Source organism: Xiphias gladius, chromosome 7, assembly GCF_016859285.1.
Source record: "Xiphias gladius isolate SHS-SW01 ecotype Sanya breed wild chromosome 7, ASM1685928v1, whole genome shotgun sequence".
NCBI lineage: Eukaryota > Metazoa > Chordata > Actinopteri > Istiophoriformes > Xiphiidae > Xiphias > Xiphias gladius.
The window spans coordinates 4043850-4054808 of NC_053406.1; the positions used below are offsets into that span (position 1 = coordinate 4043850).

Genomic DNA, 10959 nt, shown 5'->3' on the forward strand with positions numbered 1-10959 from the left:
GTTTACAGCGCTCCTCCTCCGACCAATAATAGCCCTGTAAACGAAACTTATCCGTATGACGAGGAAGCTGAGCGACAGTATTTGAACTGGTGCTGGTAGCCGTCAGCTACGTTATACCTTGTCCTAAAGTTCTTCAGTAGGACTGTTAAGCCTGTTGTTGATTTTACTTGATTTTTAAGGCTGCGTCGCGGCTACGGGAAGAGGACGGATACAAATAATGCTCGCAGTCTTAGTGTGTGGAGCTGCGGTGTTCCCGGGGCTTTTCTACAGCTTCAGGAGAGTACTAAAATCAACTTTCACACACTGGAGTGATGCCGACGTGGTGTCGGTCAGTGAGAGGTCAGCGCCTTCACGAGCCATTCCCTTTACCGAACTCCCTTTAGATATGCGGCAGTTCAATATTGTCTTGCTTATCTATACATGTACATACGTCGTAGAGGTTTACTAACTATGTGAGTTATTATAAAGAATTGGTTAATTCGGCATTTATATAATGGGCCGTGGTAAATGGTTTTCAGTAAAGTTTTCTTATTAAAGAAAGAGTCTTTTCTCTTCCTATAAATAGACGGTGGGGGTGGCAATAAGCCATGTGAACCTTTTCAAAAAAGTTGGATTTTTACTCAGTTGTTCGGTCATGTGTGTGTACATAGTATGTCGGCCGAAAACACCCAATAAGACACCTATTTTATCATGTATGCATTGGTGCCAAAAAGCAAGACACCCCGGAAATTACTTTCGTGTAATTCTCAAAAAACGAAGCGTGGTCTTTTTCCAGTTTTTTTTTTTTTGTTTAATTTATTTCTGCGTGACATGTTGGTCATTTTTGCCGACTCTGTTTCTTCAGGCTGGTTTCCGCCATTCACGCATCTCTGGCAACCGCAGCTGGAGTAACAGTCGTGACATCCTGCAACAATGTCATGACTGACAGGTAGGATGACCACAGGGGGTCACAGAAAGCTGTGACACCGGCCACAGGTTGCGATTCAAGTCAGTGAACACTTTATGCCACTGAAGCCATTGTGAGAGAATATCGTAGAATCACTCTGATTGCTGTCTTTCCATATCAGATAGCTTTCTGTTTGCATATAAACCATGTTAATTCAGCGAAGATGCTTGGTGTCTCATCACACAGTCACTGGCTGGTTGATGGGCTTGTTTTGTTCGGAGCTCCCTACATGGCCCATGACATCTATGCCATGTATCTGAGCCACTTTCATACTCAGAAGGTCAAAGGCCATGCCGGCGCACACGGCGGCCACTCTCTTCAGACAGTGAGGGCTTTCCTCTGCAAGGACTGGATGTTGGTCCTCCACCACCTGGCGCTGCTCCTCCTTTTTATGCCCATAAGTCTGGTAAGAACAGGGAGGAATCACCGTCATGCTCACAGTACAAAGAGTGTTTACACGTGATTGGTCTGTTCAGTATGAACACACACGACGGCTGACTGACTCCGCTCACTGTGCAGTGTGTCTGATTTTCAGTTCTTCAGAAGAGGACTGGGCGATTTCTTTATTGGCTGCCTGTTCACCACAGAGTTCAGTACTCCTTTCATCTCTATAGGAAAGATCCTCATCCAGGTAAACCACCACATCAGTATTTGCTGATCTAGTATCCCAGTTTCCCTACCGAGACTGTCAGGGTTCGGTCTGCTCTGGTTTTTGCTAAATGACTTAGGACTGCTTTAAAGGTGTTTGACATAAGCCAAAATAAGTTGATGTCTAAGTAACGAATGTTGCACTTTATTCCTGTTGGGTTTTATTGTGAAGTCATTTTTGCATTGTTGATTTTGTTTTTACTCCATAGTTTGTAACCATAGACTTCAGTCAATAAAGAAATAGCATTTTATTTACTTATGTCATTAAAAAAAAAAAAATTGTGGAATTCATGGAAAGTGTATTAAAGATGCACTAAAAATACAGGTGCAACGGGACCCAAAAAATTTGAGGACATGACCTTGGTGTCCTCAGTGGCTATGAGCCTGCATCAGAGGTAGAAAGTGTTTTGTTATTTGAATTTGAGGCTTTATTGAGAGTTGGATCATATAGATAATGATAAATCTGTAGTAGGCAGTCTCAAAGTTTGACTTATATCTTCAGATCTCGATAATTCAGAGATTCATCCAACTTTGTGTGGGGGAGCACTGACTGTCTCAGGGACAGTATTTCACACTGACGGTTTTATGATTTTCAACCGTAAATTCAAAAGCAGTTTCATTTTGTTAAAATACAGCAGAACAAATAAATGCTGCTCTTTTCTGTTGCAGTAATGTATTTAATGTGATGTTTTTACACAAAACCTTTGCATACGCTTTTGGACTTATTTTCTAAGCCACTAAGAACATTTACTTGGATTATTCCGGTTCCTCCACCATCTTGGTTACGTTCTTTGTCTCTTCTTTTTCACCCCTCACTTGTCCCCTGTGATATCCAGCTGGGCCTCGACAACACCAAACTGCACAGAATCAATGGCATCATTGTCCTCCTGAGTTTCTTCACGTGTCGGATCCTGGTCTTCCCCTTCATGTACTGGATGTATGGCCGGCAGTTTGGGATCCCCCTGCACAGAGTGGCCTTCCATCTGCCTCTGCAGTGCAACATGGGTAACCTGGTGATCCTGGCTCCACAGATATACTGGTTTATCCTGCTGCTGAAGAAAGCTAACAGACTCTACTTGAGACAGAAGAGAGGGAGAGGAGACGGAAACAAAGACAGGCCGAAGACAGACTGAAGAGTCCGCCCGTTTCCAAAAATAACCTGGTTGGATGCTGAGATCAAAGATCCTTATTGGGGCCACTGTTGGGGGAAGGGACAGAGATTTCCAGAGAATCTCAATCTCTCAGAATCTTTTACATGAAATACTTGAAAATTTTGAATTATTTAAAGAAAAAAAGTCAGATACTTTGAGAAAAAGTAGCAAAATTTTAGACTAAAAATATATTTGGGGAAAAAACTCATTTGGATAGTCGTAATTTTACATGTACCCTTTTCTTGAAATATATATATTTTTTTTCTCAATCTTAATTTTCTTCATAAATTTCCACTTCCTGAAATTATAAAAAAAAAAATTCCCAAATGTCTTTTTTCCTGAAATACTGTGAATTTGTTCTCATAAATTTTCAACTTTATTCTCAAAATCTTTTTTTTTTTCCTAACATTGTTGCACAGAACTCGAAGTGTTTGTCAGCTGTTACTATGTGATAACTGTCTTAAATGTTGCGTTACAGCTTGTCTAACAAATATTGGTAAAAATAAAGTGTTGAAAGTAACTCTTTGCTGCTGAAGGGTTTGATGATGGTAAGGGGGTATGCAGGACTAAACATAAGGTGTCCCAGGTGTACAGTCGATAAAATTGTAATTGAACTCCAAGTTTACTCTCTAGTTCAAATTAGCATGCAATCTCTGCCACTACGTCCTAGTCAAGAACCTCTAACAGTTCAATTTCAGAGTAGAAATGAATATTACTGAGACAGCACAAGAAGGCACTTGCTGTGAAATTTTAGGTTTTTATTCACTTAGATTCCCAACACAACACTTTACAATAACTCCAGAAATTAACTGACAACTGAAATTATGTCCTTGTTTTATCACTAACAGAATTGTGAGCATTTGCACAACAATTCCCCAGTGGAATACAAGTGAAGAAACTCAGTGTGTGTCTGGGGACGCCAGCTGAGCGATCTTCTGCTGCAGTACAACCTTCATCTCCTGGTTCTCCAGGTTGTCTGTGATGGTGGAGAAGAAGTGTCTGGTGTTGTCGGTCTCCAGTGGGCTGCTACTGCCTGGAAAGGCGGCCATGATGGCTTCGTAGTGGCTGAGGATCTCCAGACTGGACAGGAACAGTGGTTCACACTGGCCTCCTGGCATCATCACCTGGGAGAAGGAAATTTCACCACTGAGCCTTTAATCCAGATTTAGGGAAGTCAATATATTAGAGGAGTTGATTCCAATACACTGTGTAACTTTTGGGAACTTTTTGCCATTAAAATATCACCTACTGGCATCTTAACTCTAAAATATTGGTATTTTGGCTTTCCGTTACCCAGACCTTAAACTCTATGAGGTACAGTAAAATACCCAACTAGTTGTTGGCAAACAACCTTAAATTTAAATTTGCATGGTTCTTAACACTTTTTTTTTTGTTATTTTTTTTTTTTAAAGCAGCGGAAGTGTCTACACAAATAACCCTAGCTAATCTAGATCTTTAGCTCAGCCTCACTGGGGCTGTCTTTACCAAAAGTTTAACACCTGGACATTCATTTAAGAAATGCAAACACACACCCACACACGCCTATGTCGTAGGCGTCTGGTTACTAAAAGTGAATTCACACCTTCCAGCCAATCAGAATCTAGAATTCTCAGAGGCCGTGGTGTTGATGTGAATTCCTACCTGGATGTGCTGAACATGGCAGAAGAGCTGGCTGAGAACAAAAAGGACTTCTTGGCTGGGAGCTGCCTCCACATCCTCTTCCATTTGTGACTTGTTTGATGTCAGAGGAGGGCCCTCTTCTTCTTTCAGAAAGTCTTTGGGCGTTTTAGAAGCTCTGACTGAAGTGCAGGAAGGATTCGAGATTCTAGATTCTGGTGTTTTAGGAGGCGCTGAGGCAGAGACAGTCCAAACGCCAGATGATGGAAGAGGCAGCTTGGCTCTTACCGAGTTCATCACGTCCCTCACAGCATGGGCGTATAACCTGCCAACGTGTGCCCAGCCATCCACTGACAGCCACTGTGAGCAGCTGGACCCGCAGAGCAGCTGAAGGACTCGAAGCAGGAGGACTGACAGGCGGAGCTCACATGAAAACCTCCTCAGATCCAGGAGGGGCAGATAGTCCACGTACTCAAGTGAGAAGGGGACATAGAGGCGACCAGAGGTGATCAGCTGCCTCAGGGCTCCCAGCAGCCTGCACCACTGGGAGACGGAGCACCAGGGCAGAGTCTGGGTCACCGCCACCAGCAGGCCTTTGCTGAACATGCTGACGTGGTCGGGCCGGCGTTGGTCCAGTGATAGACAGGACAACATGGTGGACTGCAGGGAGTCCGATATAGAGCAGCACTCCATCCAGGCCAGAAGGCCGCTGCCCTGGCCGTACTGAGGCAGGTCCAAACCTGACCACTCCTAGAGAGGGGGCGGATGGGATACAGAGAAAGATGATCAGTTCAAACAGTTTGGTACAGAATGAAAGAGAAAACTGTCAATTTTCCGGTTTTATGCCGTGACCAGTAGTTCCTGTTATTAACCCTGCTGCCAGGTGGGCTGGCCCGGACCATCTCAAAGATTATTTTATTGCAATTCCGCAATAAAATAAACATGCAACAGAAGACCTTGGCTGGACTCAAAAGCACACGGTCCTGGGTATGTGGTGTTATGTGAAACAACTGAGCCACCAAGACATGCCACTCTGTTTTAATGTGTAACTGTAACACCCCAGTTGGAAAATTATGTGTCCAGACTGAGACCTCCTTGTGACCAGATGCTGAATGTGTGTATGTACACTTGCACATTAGCAACCTGGTTTTTTGATGACTTTTTTTGTCATGAGCTGACAACAGTATCCAGATTCCTGAAAGTCTTTGTGCAGGTGCGTCTTGATTCTTTAACATCTCAGCCACTCATTTCTGTACTGACTGAGTTGCCTCAGCAGTGGAGGTTGAATCACAAGTAATGGAAAACAACAGCTACAATATATGAAAGCTCAGCATTACTGCAATCATTATAAGTCTGACTTTCCCACTGCTTTGGTATGTTGATCATTACATCATTTACCATTATCTGCACACATGGCAGAGAGTGATCAGAAACCTGGAGGTGTCTATACGAATCAGTGTCCAAGTTTTTAGAGTCAGACTTCACGAAGCATATCCAGGTTCCTGAAACCAGGATATGATGTTTACATGTGGTACACATAACCAGGACACTCCAAAAACCCCATCCTTAGTGAGATACTGGTGTAGGGCTGAAAATAACAATTATTCTTATTGATTAATGTGCTGATTATTTTCTTGATTAAATGGACTCACATTAAATGGACACACTGGACTCTCTCTGGTCCAGTGTGATGTTTTCAAGCGTTTTATTTTGTCTGACCAACAGTCCAAAGAAAAAAAAAAGCCCAAAGATATTCAGTTAACAAGAGAGGCTGGAAGCAGAGAATATTTGGCATTTTTTCTTGAAAAATGACTGAGACAATTATTTCATTATCAGAATAGTTGCAATCTTTTTATAAATGCACTCACTGATGACCATCAGTATGTTTCTTACAATGCCAGAACACAGTGTTAAAATTAATCATTTAGACACTATGAGTGACACACGGCCTGTGATTAATGTAAGCAAGCCTATGACAATGGAGAAAGTTTGTCATCACTAAATTATGAACACTGGATAATCCCACGCATCATTTACTCATCTCGCAACCATTGCTTGTGATAATCACCCCTGACATTTTCTTTACGTAAGATCTGTAGGATAGTTAAGCCATAAAAGAGATGTATGGGCTGGCTGACCAGAGAAATTGGTACTGACATACTCTACAGTGACCCGAAATATTGGTAGTCCTTTAACTATGAATAACAAAAAGACATGATTTTTAAACTTACAATTAGAAAGTATCATTACTACTCGTCAAATCACGTGGATAGATTACATGAGCTCCAGCAGTTCTTAGTATTTTATTTTGTTGAGGTTGAATGATCACCATACACTTAAGAGTTCATCTGAGCACAAAGGTGTACTGGGAGGACTTGGATTATGGGGCACCTTGCCTGGAAGATCATACAGTATGTATTTACTGGCTTTATCTGAAACCTTATTAATCCATGAAGAAACTCAACATTAAGTCAAATCCAGAGAAGTTTTTACCTGCTCGGGTAAATCACACACGGCCAGCAGAGATGAGGGAACTTCATTTTTAAAGTGTTCCCCCCAGACGGGCTTCAAATGGAACCTAACTGTCCAGTCCAGTTCCTCCATCTTGTTGTAGAGCCAGAAAAGAGCTCTGGACCAGCTATTGGGGGACGCCGCCACCTCTGCACCCACCACCTGCCCCAGCGTGGCCAGCACTGACACCAGGAGCTCCTTGGTGTCCATAGACCAGCGCTGGAGAGCGCTCTCTGGTGGCTGGTCCCAAAACCTAGCAGAGATTTGAATGGATGTGTGTGAAAATCAAAGGTAATTCACAGTTATCATTTAACATTATGAGACTTGAAGGGTAATTAGGGTGAGACTTGAAAAGGGTGAACTCAAAAGGAAAAATTTAGTAAGAATCTGAATCTGAATTAAAGGCAACAAGAAGACTCATTATACAAACCTGAGAGCCTGGTTGTGCAGCTGAGCTAGGACGTAAAGCAGGGGAAAGGGAGAGCACTCCAACACCCAGTGGGGATAAGAGGTTGGGTCCTGGACTTCCACACACAAAGCAGTGTGGAGAAGTTGCACACTCAGTTCTATATCAAAGCAACTGCGACCTGGAGGGAATTCAAAGAAGTGCATCGGAGCGGACAGGCTCAAAATTATTCTCTTTACTTAAACAGACATTTTTGATAAGGAATTCTTAAAGCTGCAATAATCGATATTTTTTTACACCAACGATGGATAAGAAACGTGGTTGAATGCTTCAGTAATTAAAAAAAAAAAAAAATAGTCAAACCAGTGCTCGTATTTCTTGAATGGAACTAATGATAGCCAGTAATAAGCTGTGGTCAGGCAGGATTCTCTTTAATATCACTGACATCTTACTCATTCGTTAAAAAGCCAATATCAGCATCATATATTGTTCTAGCAGTCTCAGTAATGTACCATTTTAAGTTGCATAAGTGCACTTTTCATTGGAGAAGATTCCTAAACAAACATTTCAGCCCACAAGAGATAAAGCTGCAGTTCAGAAAGTTTTAAAGCACGAGTATCACAGGACACTCACCCGTAGCGGAAAGGTTCGGCAGGACAAAGATGTTGACGACCTCCTGAGGTGGCAGAAAGCTTTGTCTCCTTTCCTCTCCCTCAACCGCTATGACTGGCATCATCAGCAGACCCAGAAACTTGAGGAACTGCTCTTTTTCATTGGCCAACACTGATTTGGTCTTGATCATCTCCCGCAGACACCTGCAGAGCAGGCTGCCGCCACTAAGCGCATCCTTTCCTTCGTCCATATTTTTTTTTGCCTCTGTTCTTTCTTTTTCGTTACATCCAGCTTTTCTCCCCTTCTGTCCTCTGAGTCCAGGCAGCTGCTGAAGGATCTTAGCCATAAGAGAGAAAGCCCCCTTGTTGAAAATAGCTGAATGACAACAAGACCTCAAGGCAGCCTCTGGGTTCTGAAAGGCCACTCTCGCTACTAAAGAGACCGCTGTTTTCAGATTGCCTTGTGACGCTTCTGCTGACGCTCCTCCCCCGCCTTGGATGATGCAGTTGAATGCCATGTTGAGCTCCTGCTCAAACCCATAAGTCACAGCAGAGGGAACAGACTGCCCAAAAAAACCCCTGGTGGACAACCTCAACATGGCAGCCAATGATTTGTTCTTGTCTTCTAACGAAAGTGCTGAGAAAATGTCTGCGATGACTTTCATCAGCTTCCTGCACCAGCTCACATTTGAGCTCTCACTGCGGAGGTTAGTCATGAGGGTGGAGGCAAGGTTGAGCAGTGTTTCGTGCTGTTGGAAGGCTGCCTGGTTCTTTTCCAGGCAGTCGAACCAGTGCTCATCACAGGAGGCCCAGCTCGTCTCGCTGGCAAGTAACACAGCAAAGTTCTGATAGTCTTCCAGGCGGTGACTTATGATGGTCATAGTGACTTTTGCATCCACCTCGGGAGTTGTCTGTATGGCGGGGAAAGCCAGTGACTTCAGCAAACCCCTGAGTATATTCTTCTCAGTCTCTTGAACATCCATCTCAGCCATGGTTCCAGGCACGCCTGCTTCCTCTGTAGCTGTCAGGACTCTCTGGACACTTTGTTCTAGCTTAAACGCAGAGTAACTCAAGTAATTTGCGCTGTCATCCACTTTGAGGAGCCCACTGTCAAGCCAAAGCTGCGTGAGGTCTGCTATAATCTTCAAAGCTTCCCCAAGCTTCATCCCGCTGGGTTGAAACTGAGACGGTGTATGAGAAGCACGGAGGTCTCTCTGAGCCTCCCGAATAAGTTCAGGGCTCAGTTTCTCGTCATTTTTTTCTCTGATGCTGACAGCTTTAGACAACAGGTGCATCTTCTCTTTAGTTGGAAGTGTGACCTCTTGGTCTATTAGCAAGGCCGTGTAAAGAGAGTCGAGGGAAACGGAGAGGGCTTGGAGGCAGAGATCTGTTGAGGATATGTGACCATTCATGTCTTTAAGTGCATGGAGAAGAATTTGCAGGATATCATTGGTTGGGGATGAGGCTGCTTGATCTGATGTGTCTAGCTTTAACCTTTTGGCAGCCTGTGGGGACAGACTGGAGGACAGACGAGCAAACTGGTTGGCAAACATTGCCTCTATGCTTTCCTCTCCCCCTGTTCTCTGTTCGTTTCTGCCCTTCCACAGTTCCCACCACACCTCCAGGAACAGTCGGACATCGTCCTCTCTAGTAGGGCTGCTTTTCGCATGTTGCGTCAGCCTTTCGAGCTCAATACAGATCTGAGATTGAGGAAGACATAGAAGGAAACTTGCAAAAATATCTGCAGCTGCCATTGACCTCACCACCTCCAGCAAGACAACATAGTTGAGCTCAGGGAGGCCATTCTGGAGAGGGAAGAAAGGGTTCTCCTTCCATGCTGTTTCCACATCCTCGTCAGCCTGTCTGCACAACAGCTTCAGCCACACAACACAAACTATCTTCCTTTTCCAGCAGCCAGCCATCGTGCTGGGGTGGCCACCGGGTTCATCCTGTCCACAGATTTCTCTGGCTGCCTCCACGACTGGACGTCCCACCCTGCTCCAGTCAGCTTTCTGGAGGGAGGACAGGGATGAGGGGAGACACAGCTTATTAGCCAGGAGGAAAGCCCCCTGAAGAACTGCCGCATCTGAAAGAATAGAAGAGCAGGCGTGAAGCAAAGGAAAGGAGCAACACTTCATCCTTTCATGCTCTGCCACTCATCCAATTCGGAAACGTTATTGGCTCCTACAGATAAGAGGTGGACAGCCGTGGACCTAGTGCCACAGCTAAAGATCTCCATTATCGATCAATCAGCTGATTATTGTCTCAATCAAACGAGGAAAATAGCCATTATGGTGCCCTAGAGCGCCCTAAGGTGGCGTCAACAAATTCCTTGTTTTATCTGACTAACATTTCTATACCCAAAACACGTTCCGTTTACAGTCGTGTATGAACAAGTGAATTCAGCAGCATTGTCACGGTGGAAATCGGTGGAAGTGTTTCACGTTTTTGCTTGAAAAGTGACCGGAACAATTCAAATCACAAATTTATTTTCGTTCGATTGACAGAACCGGAACAGTGTGAACTCCTCGAATAAGCTGATACTTTTAGCAATGTAATTATTTTTCGTGAATCAAGCCGCGTTTAGGACGTTTCCACCCAGATTCGAAAAACAGATTTCAGTGGGGAAGTCTTTTGGGATACATTGATAAACTGGGCACCTTTGGTATAAATGACTTTAAATCAAGTGTAGCGTCTTGTTCTCCATATAGGAAAAGGTGACGCGTTTCAGAATTATATATTGCAAAGACTTAACGTTACCTTTATCCATCTTTAATGTCATCGCTTAGCTGCTGAATGTAGCTAACGGGGCTTCGTCCACTTATTTTAGTCCCGTTTTCAATTCCCATTCATGAGCTGTACCACAGAGTATCAGCCGGAAAGGTCAGTTAAGTCAGATAAACCCCTAGTGCTTCACATATACACGAACGAAGCCCATTCACCAGGGAAAGTCCATCACTCTGGAGAGAGGTTTTCACAAGTTTACGGCGGCATGTCGACAGTTTCGTATAAAGCGCTTCCGCTGTCCCGCACCGCCGCGTCACAAGGCGAGCGTGACCCGGCAGCGCC

General features: G+C 44.0%; 2 protein-coding genes across 3 annotated transcripts; one reads left to right on the plus strand and one right to left on the minus strand.

The window, feature by feature from the left end:
• The first annotated feature begins 62 nt into the window (after positions 1 to 62).
• On the plus strand, positions 63 to 3506 carry LOC120791692 (TLC domain-containing protein 3A-like). Its single transcript, XM_040130262.1, has 5 exons — positions 63 to 339; positions 845 to 928; positions 1133 to 1352; positions 1482 to 1577; positions 2431 to 3506. Exons 1-5 carry the CDS (start codon positions 218 to 220, stop codon positions 2725 to 2727), a joined length of 819 nt encoding a protein of 272 aa, XP_039986196.1. The 5' UTR covers positions 63 to 217; the 3' UTR covers positions 2728 to 3506.
• Positions 3483 to 10959, minus strand: gemin4 (gem (nuclear organelle) associated protein 4). 2 transcript variants are annotated; one of them, XM_040130259.1, is made up of 6 exons: positions 10651 to 10959; positions 7913 to 9902; positions 7304 to 7460; positions 6856 to 7126; positions 4387 to 5112; positions 3483 to 3869 (listed from the first exon to the last, which is right to left on the minus strand). In XM_040130259.1, the coding sequence occupies exons 2-6, from the start codon at positions 9810 to 9812 to the stop codon at positions 3645 to 3647; spliced, it is 3279 nt and encodes a 1092-aa protein (XP_039986193.1). In that variant the 5' UTR covers positions 9813 to 9902; positions 10651 to 10959; the 3' UTR covers positions 3483 to 3644. The 2 variants fall into 2 exon arrangements, with proteins under 2 accessions (XP_039986193.1, XP_039986192.1); XM_040130258.1 differs by having other exon boundaries at positions 7913 to 9976; positions 10651 to 10958.